Genomic DNA, 14,363 nt, shown 5'->3' with positions numbered 1-14,363 from the left:
GATGGGTTTACATTAAAAAAATGCATTAAGCCTCAAAATATAACAGAAAGATAACAGATAATCAGAGTTGGAGGGGACCTTATAGGTCATCTAGTCCAACCTCCCACCCAAGCGGGAGACCCTACACTATTTCTGACAGATGGCAGTTCTCACTGTCAGGAAGTTTCTCCTTATTTCCAGATTAAATCTCTCCTTGTTCAGTTTCCATCTAACTGTTTCCATATAACCGATTACTTTTAAAGTTTGAACATAACTAGTCCAAAGAAAAACATGGGGTCTGTAAAACAGGTCTTCAGGCCACATCTAACCCATGATTCATAGGATTACCATGCCTGATTTACTGGAAAACATCTGCCTGGATTCAAGCCACTTTCAATCTATCTGTGTGTGAATGCATCTCCTCCTTTGAGTGACACTTGCCCTGGAGAATCGCATCATAGATATCATCCCCTCAACAAATATTCTTATCCAGTTCTAGAAAAATTGGTACCATTCAAAGACTGAGTGCAATGATTAGGAATTCTGGTAGACGTAATCAACAATAATGAAGATAACCCTGATATATGCAGAAAGTATGGAAGCAAGCAAACAACTGAACTATTTGAAGAATGAGTAAGAAAGTTGACCTTGACGTAAATTTGCTGCCATAAGTCATCAAAGCAAGGAGGAGAAAAAGGTAGCTTAAGTCCTAACCAAGCAGAAAGTATGCAGAGGTGGATCAGATAGACTCCTCCCTAATTCACATGGGTATAAGGAGGGAGAGGAAATAGTTCCCAATTAGATTTCCAAGGTTCTGTTATTATATCCCATGTCAAAGGAGTTTTAGCCTGCCTGTAGAGTTGATTTCTTGGTCTGATCTACATAATGGGCTTGTATAAAACTAAGTTATTCCAAATATTCCAGCCTGCTTTCCAGGCATGGCAGTGACTGAGAAGTCATCTGAATTGACAAGTTAGAACCAGAAGATTGTAGAATTGGGAGGGACTACAAGGCTTATCTAGTCAAACCCTCTGCAACATGTAGCAAAACCAATTAAATCATCCATGGAAGGTAAGTATCCAGCCTTTTGTTATTTTTTTTAAAAAAAAACTTCCACAGATGGAGAACCAACACACTCCTTAGGTGAACTATTCCTGTTGCTTACATCCAGGTTAAGAAAGGACTTCCTTACAAAATGCACAAGCTTGGGAGGAAATGGAAGCATGTTCACCAACGATGGATGATGTATTAACAATGCTAAGGAAAAACAAACTTTGAATGAATCAAACAGTCCTTGCTGGCTTACCAAACTAGAAAAGACAGCTGGCCAGCAATCCTTCCTATAATATAAACTAGTCCTGTATTTCTTTTTCAGCAAGGTGAAAGATTGCATCCAATTTCTGAGACACTGAAAAAAATAAGCAGCACAGCCTATTTATTTGGTGATATTTTTGTGCCTGTTACAATTCCTTCTGGAGACCATCTACGACAAGGGTATCAAACTCAAGGTTCATGGGCTGCAGATCTGGCCCATAGGGTCACCCCGGAAACAGCGAGGGACCAGCCCGCGGTGCCTCTGCCAATAAAAATTGAGCTCAGGAGGGCTATGCGCGGTCCTCCAAGCTCTGTTTTCTGCTGCAATAGCCCCCTGCAACCCTCTGCCGGCAAAAATGGAGCCCAGGAAGGCTCTGTTTTTGCTCGCAGAGTGTTGGACCACCACAAGTGCTCCAGACTCAAGTGATGTCCAGCTGGCCACACCCACCCCGGCCAGCCCCTCCCCTAAGGTCAAACAGAATCCTGATGCTGCCCTCAATGAAATTGAGTTTGACACCCCTGATCTACGAGATCTCATGCCAGGACTCAAGTGGGAAGAAGAAAAACCAAGAAGCCCTTTCTTTGAACCTTCATGTACAGTCAGCCTGATCATGTGTAGTTTTGCACTAGCTTGTAAACTGACAGGTTTTGCTTCTGTCTAGTCTAGCCTTGAGCTGTACGGAGGCAAATACTAATTGGGTGAAGAATTATCAGCCTGAAGGTGCAATGCAAGCAGTTCCTTCTATCAATCCAGCTAGTAGGTTGTTAGAGAATCAACAACTATACCAATCCACTATTTGGGAAAGAAGAACTGATTTTTATATTGAACAGCTGATTTGCCACAACTGTGCAGGGTTGCTTGAAGGAATGGTGCCACATTTGCTGCCATTTGTACTGTTTTACAAGGGAGGCAGTTGACACAGAAAAATATGCATTTTGCTAAGGGGTGAGATTCAAATTTTTTAACAACTGGTTCTGTGGGCATGGCTTGGTGGTCATGTGACTGGGTAGACATGGTTTGGTGGTCATGTTATTGGCGTGGCCAACTCAATATAACTCACATCGAGGCACGCATCTTCTCGCCTGGCCTCTCATGACTGTGGGGATGCTGCAACAGTCGTAAGTGTGAAAAATGGTCATAAGTCACTTATTTCAGTGCCATTGTAACTTTGAATGGTCACTCCACACAAGCAAAGTACCAGCAAAGGAGGGAAAAAAAACTCCACAGAAGTTCCTGAGACAGGAAGTCTAGTCCTGCCAAGAATGTAATAAGGGTTAATGGAGAGGCAGTTTCTGTAAGCAACACCAGAATGTTTCCTTCCTGCCTTCCTGACAGGATTAGGCCAGTAATTTCTTCTAATAACCGGTTTTCCGAACTGCTTAGAATGTTAACGACCAGTTCTAACGAATAGGTGCGAACTGGTAGAATCTCACCCCTGATTTTGTTATATAGTGATGTCATTTACAGCATATATTTAGCACAGGTACATAGCACAATACCGGATCCTCCTAAGTCTCCCAGAGACAATCCTTCTGTGTCTCTCTTGCATCCTCTCTTTTTCCCAAAATTCTTTCCCCCTTTTCAGTCTTTTACAATAACAAGCTTGATCTTCTCCTGCTCAGCTGAATATCTACTGCTTCTTTGCTGGGGGAAGAAGAATCAGGGACATCTGCCCACTCCTTCTCCAGCCACGAACAGCTGATCATCTCCTCCCCCCCATGGACCTTCCTTCTCCTTTTCCAACCAGGAAATTAAGCGTGTGGGTCACACACTTCACTTTTCTCTTCAACTTTCTTTTCCAGCCACTCCGTTAATTTTATGCACAGACTTTTCCCTCTCCCTTCTCCTCCTTCCCTGCTCTATTTTTAGTCAGACTAGTAGCATGACACACAACCCCCCAGTGGAGGTGGATGACACCTCCCCCACCCCAGCTATCTAGCAGACTGAAACAATGGGACTGCTGTCTCCAAAATCTCCCCACAAAAGTCTTGGCCAGCCAGAACAGCTCATCAGGCCTTGTGATAAGTGCAGCTTCTCTTCAAGGCCAAAACCGAGCGGCCTTTCCTCCTTTTACTCACTCCAATAGCTGGCTCATATCAGTGGAACAGCCACCATGGCAGGCCCCTGAAACCCCATGGGCCACATTATCTCTACTCACTGAATCTAATGAGAATTTTAAAAATATTTCAGTGCAATAAATATTTACTCCTAGTTGCTTATGCCTCTGAAACAAACAAAGTCCATTCTTGTAACACCACCGAATTATGCCCTCTGAATCATGCAAGCCAATAAATGGTATGCAGATGTGTCAATTTATACATAAGCATTGCTCAATAGTTGTTTTTATAATTAAGTAACAACTGAAATTTTTATCCAATTTCAAAGTCAATGGATTAAGTTCTGCCTGTGCAGGGAAAGAAAGATAGAAGGCCTTATATCCTTAATTGTTTGGAAAGACCCTATATAATTTCATACATAGTGTATCTCTTCAACAGGAAGATTGAGGGGTTCAGAAGCATAATTTTGTGTACAGGGACAGCAGTATCATTGTGCACATGAGCAATCCATTGAAACAGCAGCTAACAGAGACAATCCCAATCCAAACCATATGTATTTTGAATCAAAACCTGCCTCAAAGCTTATATAACATTAATTAATAGTTATTCCGGTTTATGAAATATTAATTGGGAGGACAGATCAAAATAGCAATAGCACTTAGACTTATATACTGCTTCACAGTGCTTTACAGCCCTGTACGGGGGTTTACAGAGTCAGCATATTGCACCCAACAACGGGTCCTTATTTTACCAACCTCGGAAGGATGGAAGTCAATCTTGAGCCAGTGAGAATCTGGAAATCAGCAGAGTTAACCTGCAATACTGCATTCTAGCCACTGCGCCAACACGGCTCTGCCTCCCCTAGTCTTTGATGAGAGTAGCTTTTATGCTATACCACTGTTTCACGAAGCTTGATTTTTGCTCAGTGATATATATTGACTGAGCATACCTTACATATTTAATGTATGATGTGGAGGAAGAAAGCAACTGCAAATATAACTGGTTGTGGTTGACTAGACAAAAAAATATCAACGACTATGTTATATCACATTTTCTAAGTTTATTCAACTTGTAAAACAAGCAGCAATAGTGTGATCAAGGGAAACTTGAAGTTTTAGAAGATACTAAATTAATTTTAACTCATTCTCAAATTTAAACACCAAGATTAATCTAGATATAATTTTTTTACTAAAGCTATTTTTTGTTATTGATGAGCCTCCTTGCAAATAGTTATTTCCTAGCCCAGCTTTCACAACATTAGATTGATGTATGAAGAAAGTAATTATGATTTAAACTTCTTTACAAGGAATAACTAACAGCAATAATCATCATTGACCGGACACTGACAGTTTACTTCTGGCATTTATTGTCAGAAATTTTTATTTGTGTGTTTTCATTACACTACCATATTTCCCTAAAGCAACTGAAGAGGGTTTCTAAAGACAAAGAAACCTGAGACTTTCTAGAATGTCTATTTGGGTATGAATGCCTTTATTATACAGAAAAGAATCAACAATTGAATCAAACAGTCAACAACTGAAGAATTATAGTAGTTAGTGTGGTAGAAGGAAGAAAGAATGACAAAAGTTTAAACATTTTGGCTAACTTGCATCATTCCTGTGGCTTCCTTCCAAAATAAAAGTGAAGAGGGAAACCCAGGAAAGATTCCAGTGGAAAGGCAGAAAAGGAGGAACAGACAAGGCAGAAAAGTGGAAGAATGCAGATGTGGTTTTGCATCTGTTGGAAAGATGCTGAAGAGGCAAAAATGGCTGAGAATCCCTATGTCACCAGTTGAAGACTACTGTATAATTTGCTACAAACACAATAAAACCCACCCAAGGAGCCCAAAGGGTGGCTACAACTCATAGAGACTATCTCATTTGCACATAAGAAGCTGCTCCTCGATCCCCTTTGTGTTACAACAGGGTGAGGCAAAGTCATTGCAAGGCATAACTATCCACAATAGTGTTTCACAACCTTGGCAACTTTAAGATATGTGGCCTTCAAGCCCCAGAATTCCCTAGCCAGCCAACAGTTCTAGAAGTTGAAGTCCACACATTTAAAAATTGCTATGGTTGAGAAACACTGATCTATAAGCTTAGCTAGGAAATTCTTTCCAAGTGTTTTGAGGAAAAAGGTAGATTGCTGCCACATACATAATATTAAATTCTAATGCAGCACAGCACTCCAGGAAACAGACACAAGGACAGGTTCATTCTCATTGGCACATTCAAGTCCCTACCATCTGTTGGAAGGATCACACATGGAAGGTTGAGCAAGCCATTATAGCAATATTATCTATCTCCTTCGTGTGAAGAAAGGCCTTGGAGTAAGCAGAGTTCCTGAAAGCATGAAGGAATTAAACCAGGGGTGGGATTCTACCGGTTCTGTCCACCTCTGTAGAACCGGTAGTTCTGAAGAGCAGCAGACAGAGAGCATACACAGAACCGGTTCTATGTCTGCTGCTGTTTTGGCCCACCTGCCCGCCCGGGCTCTTACCTGACCTTTATTTCCTGCTTTTTCAACCGCAGCTGCTTTGCGTGACACAGCTGCAGTTGAAAAAGAAGGGGAAAAAATGCTTTTTCAACTGCTGCGCACTTGCACGCAGTGCTGCTCAGCTGTTCTGGTAGCTCAGCAGGTTGTAAATTGCACTCGCATGTCTTGCAGAGCGACAGAACCGGTAGTTATACCGGTCGGATCCCATCCCTGAATTAAACATGCATCACCAACTGCATGAATGTTATACAACAGGGGTGTCAAACTCAAGGCCCATGGGCTGGATCTGGCCCACAGGGTGCTTAGATCCAGCCCGTGGGACTGTCCTGGAAATAGGGAAGGATTTTCCCGTGGTGCCTCTACCAGCAAAAACTGCCATTTTCATTGGTAGTGGGCTATCAGAACAAACTAAAAACAAAACAAAAGGAGAAATGTTTCCCCTTTTGCATTTGAGCATGCAAGAAGGGACAGGAAAGGAGATAGGAAAAGACAAGGAAAAAGAAGGGAAGATGGGAAGAGAGCAAGGAAGGAAAAAGAAGGAAAAGGGAAAAAGAAGGAAAAAGGAATGCAGAGAGAAGGAAAAAGAAGAAAAGGAAGGAAGGAAGGAAGGAAGGAAGGAAGGAAGGAAGGAAGGAAGGAAGGTGTAGTGTATTTAAATAGAGACTTCTAGGACCATGTTCCTATTGGTTAACAGAAGCAACGATATGATTGTTTAGTAACGTTTAGTACGTTAGTACTGATTGGCCGCCAATAGCGGCGGGAAGTTTAACTAAATGTCATTGGTTGCGAACCATGGAGCAGCCGCTATAAAAAGGGCTGCTGCGGTTCGACTGCAGTTGAAGTTACTGTTATTATTAAAGAGCTGAATTCAATTCCGGTCTGCGAGCCTCTTTACTGGCGACAGAACAGAAGGAAGGAAGGAAGATTATAATGTGAGGGAGGGAGGGTCTCAGGGAAGTCCTGTATTAACACATGGCCATGACAGGTGCCCCTGAAACGAGTCTCGTGTCATGCTCACCATGCCCACCCTGGCCACACCCACCATGGCGATGCCTACCCTCCAGCCCTCCGAGGTCAAACACAACCCTGATGTGGCCCTCAGCGAAATCAAGTTTGACACCCCTGTTATAGAACATGGCCTTCCCTGGGTGCAGATTGCAGTACAGTCCTATTCCTTACTCTATCCATACTTCCACATAGATGTGAAGGGAAAGTGAATAGAAGCCCGCACTACATACGTTCAGCAGTATATCACCAGTGAAAATATTTCATTTCATCATGAAAATCCCTAGATTAATTTGAATTTAATTAATTTCAAGAAAATCTGACTTTCATTCCTAGGATGCAACTCAATGCATGTGGGAATTGGCCCAGCTGAGTTCAGGAGGTCTTGAATAAATAAGACTAAAACTATAAATTGTAAGGCTCTTGATCTGAAGGAAATCTCAAGGAAGCAATCTCTGCAATGTGGCTTCAACGCAACAACTTATAGAGAAGACCCAAGCTTCCTGACTAACCCAACTTGGAAAAGACTAGTTAAAAAAAAAAATGAAGAAGATACAGGAAGCTGATTTGCTGAAGAGCAAAGCAACAGCCACTAGCATCATACTGATTTGTAGGAATGCCTTTCGTCTTAGTTTATCTTTGGCTATGGGGCAACAACAATGGCAAACCCTCGACTGTTTCTTCCTTAGGCCCCATCTGCCCATCCCCATCTGAGTCTCTGTTGGAAGGCACAGATGAACGGATCATCTCAAAACGAAAAGAAAAAAGAAAAGAAAAGCTGAAGGCCAGTAAGCAGCGGTAAAAAATAACAAGAAGTGGCAGCAAGAAAGTGGAATGTGTGCTTACAATCCATTTGGCCAGCGTAGGGATTCAGCAGCCTGCTGGTAGTGTGGTCTTCTTCAGCTCTTCCTAGCACTGAGCGGGCCTTTTCTGGAGGTCTCTTACCAGCGGGAAGCGGAAAGGTCGAGATCGAGTTGAGTAGCACCAGGCAGACAGTCACCAGATCCCATAAATTCATCTTAGATTCCCTTCCAGCACAAGACCCTGGCAAATGGGAGACATACATTAGTTTTCACCTCTTCTTCCCTTTGAGTGCCATCTGTCTTCATCTCCACCTCTCTTTCCTAACCTGGCCTGCCTTGCCCATCTATTGTAAATGCCACCGTTTTTAACGATCGATATAATAGTAAGCACAATGCTTGGCATTTAAGTGTTTATTAATAGTGAGTCATAACTTTTATGGGTGTCTTTCATTCCAAGGCACCACAGCTCCCCCAAACAGCTGGAGTTCATGTATAAAATCAAGGGGAAACAATGATTTAAAAAAATCTGGAATGAGAATGAGAACTAGTTAATAGAATATCAGTCAAGATTCTGGAGCTCTATTTATTGTCCCTACTTTGGATCCCCAACATTTTCTGTAATGTTGTCATGGCCATAAACCCTATTTTATTTTATTATTATTGTTATCTCTCTATCTCTATCTATCTATCTATCTATCTATCTCTATCATCTATCTTCATCATCATCATCTATCCATCATTAATATTATCTATCCATTATATATATATAATCTATCTTCATCACTATCTATTACTGTTATCTATCTATCCATCATCATCATTATCCAGCCTCTATCTATCTATCACCTGTCTGTCTATCTATCTATTATCGTTATCTATCTATCCATCATCATCATTATCCAGCCTCTATCTATCTATCACCTCTCTCTCTCTCTCTCTCTCTTGCACTCCCTACACAATTAATTCTTAAATGAAGACCAAAAGAGTGAAAAGTTGAGCCCTAAAATTGCTCAGCAACCATTTCCACTTGGAGAGCAGCAGGTTCCTGGTCCCAGTTTTGCCCAGTAAATTGAAAAGTACTGTATATCTCACTAATTAGGTCTAATATGTAATATCAACATACATAAATGGAAATCATAAGTTTGTTCCTTTTTTCTGGAGATGATCTATCATCTATCTTCATCATCATCATGTATCCTTCATTAATATTATCTATCCATATATATATATATATATATATCTATCCATCATCATCATTATCCATCATCTATCTATCTATCTATCTATCTATCTATCTATCTATCTATCTATCTATCTATCTATCTATCTATCATCATTCAGAAATATGGGAACATTTAGCTGTACATATCCTTAACTAGTGAATGTTTGTTCTTTGCTGTCTGGTAAACTCAGCAGAATCCATCAGTGGAAGGCAGAGGTCCAGCAAAAATAATTGTATCCAGGGTTTTTCTGAACCAGATGACATGCTTTAACTTAGGTCCTGTCTAGTTTGGCATGGCTCACAATTCATATTTTGGATAGTGGATCACAACTGCCTGCTGTCAGAGTGTTTTGTATCCAGAGTTTCTTTCCAGCAGTTCTTTCACAGCCTAGTCATTGGCCCTGATGAAAAAAACTTGTCTGTCTGAGCTATAACATTTCAAATTGCAATTGTCTGAGCTGCACCATTTCATATCCTCTTAAACAACTCCCCACCCAGGAGTTGCCAATGAAAGGCTCCATTTTAATCCTTAAAAACCCCAAACACTTCAAAATATAGAATTATACCTCGCATACTCAGTGATATTAGAAGCACAATTTCATTTGAAGAAAAACCTTTATTGCAGACAACGACCAGTTCATAAAAACAACTTACATGCATACCAATCAAACACTCTGCACTTCTTACATACTGCATGACAAAATTTGGCTTTCCTTAAGGAAATAGAACCATTTGAATTTGAAAGGAAAGGTTTTTCAATAAGAGACAAACGTATTTAATTCGGTGTGTGGGTTAATAATTCCCAGTAAAAATCAGTATAAAATGGACCATACAATAATTTCACTGATTTTTTTCATCACACGGGCAGAGTTTGGATTTAAATGAGTTGTCTCCATATCTCCTTCTAAAACCGTCAATGGAAGGATATGTCAAGGTTAGGGCCTTCCTTAGCTTGGGAACACTAATTTGTTTCGGGTATTTGGCTGGACTATATAGAGTACAGAGGTATACTTAAAAATACTACTTTGAAGACAAGATCATTCTATTTTAATATCAGTATTCTTAAATCACTGCTTGATTGTCTTCTCTAGGTATTCTCGCCTTAGCATCTGCTCTTAGGGAAAACCCCCAAAGTACAAGTTTTGTTATGTAATAGCCCATGTTTCCTTCCCCTCTGCCCAAGTGAGTTACCCAAGTGAGTTATCTAAGTGAGTTAACTAGTTCTTGACAGTGAAAAGTAAAGCTGGAGGGAAGCTGTAAGTTCATGATGGCTTCCTACAATGGATGAGGGGGCAGGAGTCATTCCCCATTTGACCGTCAACTGAAATGGCATAGGGTTTCCTACTTGATCAGGGGGTTGGACTAGAAGACCTCCAAGGTCCCTTCTATCCCTGTTATTCTGTGAAGTTGTTACTCTCCCCTATGTTTAATTAACAATGTTTCTGGGCTGGCATTGCCAGGACCCTTTGCCACTGCCTCTTAGACCATCTAAGCTGCCATGTTTACAATAGTTGAGTAGGGATGCCTGAATCTAGAAGTGGATGGTTCCTGTTTGTGGCAGCTATGACAGACACCAGATTACTGCTCTCTGCTGCTTAAGATTTCCAAAACTTTTAGAATAGAGTAACAGAGTTGGAAGGGACCTTAGAGGTCTTCTAGTCCAACCCCCTGCTTAGGCAGGAAATCCTATACCATTTCAGACAAACTGCTTGTCCAATCTCTTCTTAAAAACTTCCAGTGTTGGAGCATTCACAACTTCTGGAGGCACGTTGTTTTACCTATTAATTGTTCTAACTATCCGAAAATTTCTCCTTAGCTCTAGGTTATTTCTCTCCTTGATTAGTTTCCACCCATTGCTTCTTGTCCTGCCCTCAGGTGCTTTGGAGAATAGCTTGACTCCCTCTTCTCTGTGGAAGCCTCTGAGATATCGGAACACTGCTATCATGTCACCCCAGTCCTTCTTTTCATTAAACTAGACATACCCAATTCCAGCAATTTTAGTGACAGTTTATACAAGGCCATGACATCAGAATCTCAAAAGATTGCATGCATTCCTGGTTCTAAAAAAGTGTGGTTTAAATCAACCTGTCAGATCTCATGGACCACTAAATTCATAATTTTAAATCCTGCGGACCACTAATATGATTTATTATTTAAAAAAGATAAAATAGTATTTAGTGCAATATAAAAAATGCAAATAATTTTTCTGCAGACCACCAAAATTTCCTCACAGACCACCAGTGGTCTATGGACCACTGGTTGGTGACCGCTGGTTCAAATCATCTAAATTAATAGCATTATGTCCAGTGGTGGGATTCAAATTTTTTTATTACCGGTTCTGTGGGCGTGGCTTGGTAGGCGTGGCAAGGGAAGGATACTGTAAAATCTCCAGTCAGAGGTGGTATTTGCTGCTTCTCTGAACTACTTAAAATTTCCACGACTGGTTCTCCAGAACTGGTCAGAACCTGCTGAATATCAGTTCTGATTATGTCTTAAGAGCCTTTCCATGAACAAAAGAATGAGAGGGTAACAGGGAATATATTGGCTTTTATTTTTTTGCAAAGGTAGTTTGCATTAATTGATTGTTTCCACTGTGTGCAACAGATAGCAACAGATCAGGTCCTTTCAATTAAAGTGTTTTCTCCCCAGTGAGGATAGTGAGTCCCTAAGACTGAGTTGTATGGATTATTAGCTTGACTTGGAAGAAAGCGGGGTTTTTTTCCTCTGAACTTAAGCCATTCATTTATGCTGCAGCCTCTCACATTCTCTATCCCCTTTGTGAACATAAACAGAAGCAGATGAGGCCCATTTAGTAAGCATCTGGACCTACCTTTGCATTACAGAAGAAATACAAAATGCAACACACACACCCCAAAAGAACCCCACCCTCACTTATGCAAGCAACAGCATGTGTTTGAAAACTCATAAAGAAAGAAACAAGAAAGAGAACAACAATAACAAAGTTTCTATCTTGGTCACAAATTATAACTTGATGCTCTCCTGCAGACTCAAGGTTAAATTAACCTGGTTCCAGGTCAGACTGTACAAATCTGTTGCGATACATAGGATTTCAGGATTTTAACCCAAACGCTTCCAGGGAGTGCTTTTTGAAAAGCACTTCCAATCAAAATAACTCCCAGGTTTCCTACGTTGGTATTAAGGTACGTGTAAGAAGGTTTTCAAGTAAAAGGCTGGGCTCCCTGATAAATTTCTGCAAAATAAATGGACTGACTGTCCATAAACCTTAATGCTCAAGATAGCCTGAGTCATTTGCTTTGTTTCCTTCCAAGGAGAAGAAATTCTATTCTTAGCAGGACAACTCCTGTCAGGGAAAGCTATTACAAGCAGCTGAATGGGAGAGCCATTCTCTCATTTCCTTTAGAAGGTTCATCAAAGCTACAGCTGTACCTCAGCTAAAGATGCAGAAACTGTACATTCTTTGCAGATGTTCAGCTAATAATATACTACTCACAAGTGGAGGGAGAGAGAGGCTTTAGGATTTGAAATACATCTGTAAAAAATCTCATCTGGGCCCCAGATGTGTGGTTACCTGGTTTGGTGAAGGATAAAACTTTCTGGGCTTGCTCAAACAAAGATTATTATGAATGCCCCATGGAGCTGACATTTTCGATGGTCTTCGAAATGCACTCCTGGTTCTTTCTTTCTTTGCAGTTCAGAGTGGGCTACAGTTGAAGGGCCTCTCGCTTGTTTACAGAAGAAGGCTAATCTGGCTTTCACATCAAAAAAGCAACACTTGGGCAACTTCCAATAGTCAAAGGTTGTATGGGTACCATGCCTGGTAAAGCTGGAGTCGTTGAGCAGAAACGAGAACAGGGGCGGGGCGGGGAGAGAAAAAATCATCTGCAGAGTTGGAAGAAAACGTAGCTCTCTTGGCTGAATTTTCCTATCCCCACTGAAGCCATTATCCGCCTTGCAAACAGGCAATCTGGGACCAATCAAGGCATTTCCCATCCTTTCAGCTCGTTTCACCAGAAGAGGCTGGTGTGCAGACTGCCTTAAATTCCACTGGAAATAGTTCAAAACTGCCCTTTGATTGGAGACGAGCTTCTTTCATTTGACCCCAGGTTTGGACACTGCAAGCAGTTTGGAGGTCATGGGCAAAGGGAGCAAAAGAGTTTGCAGGTGCTTAATTAGATCCAGCCTGCAATACTTCCCATCCATTTTTTTTTCCATTGCCAAGTCTTTCATGGCAAAAGGCCATGCAGGTAAATCTGCAGTGTGCTTACCTCTTAACACTGAATAATTATAAACAGGTTATCATCACGACCTGGATTAAGGCTTCTGAAAGCAAGGGAATAATAGATTCGAAACAAGCTGGTGAGTGAAACTCTCTCACAGTCAGTTTGGTTTCAGTGGGAATAAAAGCCACACCAATCCACAACCCACTGAGCATTAGGTTTTAGATTTAACCAGACTGGTAACACTTCCTAGAACAAATTATATCCTAGAATGAATGTATCTTTTCTTTATATATACTGAGAGTATTTGCACCAAGACAAATTCCACCACCACTAAATGGACTCACAACTGGCTGGCAAACTGTACACAACGAATAGTCCTTAATGGGTCTAAGTCTACATGGAGGGAAGTAAGCAGTGGGGTGCCACAAGGTTCTGTCTTAGGCCCAATACTCTTCAATATCTTTATTAACGCATTAGATGAGGGAATAGAAGGGGAACTTACAAAATTTGCAGATGATACTAAGCTGGCAGGAATAGCTAACACCTAAGAAGATAGGCTCAAGATCCAGATGGATCTTGACAGACTAGAACACTGGGCCGTATCTAACAAAATGAAATTCAATGTAGAGAAAAGTAAAGTCCTACACTTAGGCAAGAAAAACCAAAAGTACACATATAGACTGGGTGAAACTAGACTCAATAGCAGTAACTGTGACAGAGATCTTGGAGTCTTAGTGGACAACCAGCTAAATAGGAGCCAGCAGTGTGCAGCCGCTGCCAAAAAAGCTAATGCAGTCCTAAATTGTATTAACAGAGGGATACAATCAAGATCAAGGGAAGTACTAATACCACTCTATAAAGCTTTAGTAAGACCACCCCTAGAGTACTGCATCCAGTTTTGCTCAGCACATTATAAAAAAGATGTTGAGACTCTAGAAAAAGTACAGAGAAGAGCAACCAGGATGATTAGGGGACTGGAGGCTAAAACATACAATGAACGATTGCAGGAACTCGGCTTGGCTAGTCTAATAAAGAGAAGGACCAGGGGAGACATGATAACGGCCAATAAAGTATTCTATTCTATTCTATTCTATTCTATTCTATTCTATTCTATTCTATTCTATTCATCCTAAATTACATAACACTTCAAGACAACCTTTTCCGGTGGAGGGTTTTTAAAATGATTATATATTCTTTCCAGGCTTCTTAATTATGGATGAATTTTGCTTCCATGTTCTATGTTGAGTCCTGTTATTTTTCCTGACTTGAAGTATTTCAGTAAGT

The 14,363-nt window shown here is 40.9% G+C and overlaps 1 protein-coding gene across 2 annotated transcripts in view; it reads right to left on the bottom strand.

The window, feature by feature from the left end:
• The window catches only part of GDNF (glial cell derived neurotrophic factor), a 31,029-nt gene that overhangs the window by 2,994 nt on the left and 13,672 nt on the right, over positions 1 to 14,363 (bottom strand). Inside the window, exons 1-2 of one of the 2 annotated variants that reach the window (XM_087927368.1) lie at positions 12,428 to 12,690; positions 7,699 to 7,896 (exon numbers count right to left, since the gene is read on the bottom strand). In XM_087927368.1, coding sequence (XP_087783494.1) covers positions 7,699 to 7,870 — 172 coding nt within the window. In that variant the 5' untranslated portion in view covers positions 7,871 to 7,896; positions 12,428 to 12,690. Of the gene's footprint in view, positions 1 to 7,698; positions 7,897 to 12,427; positions 12,691 to 14,363 lie in introns of those variants that run through there. The other variant, XM_026714258.2, reaches the window with a different exon arrangement.

The sequence above is a fragment of the Pseudonaja textilis genome, chromosome 2, assembly GCF_049901715.1.
Source record: "Pseudonaja textilis isolate UNSWEBS1 chromosome 2, rPseTex1.2, whole genome shotgun sequence".
NCBI lineage: Eukaryota > Metazoa > Chordata > Lepidosauria > Squamata > Elapidae > Pseudonaja > Pseudonaja textilis.
The sequence above is the reverse complement of the archived record's forward strand: the minus strand, read 5'-3'. Positions and strand labels throughout refer to the sequence as shown.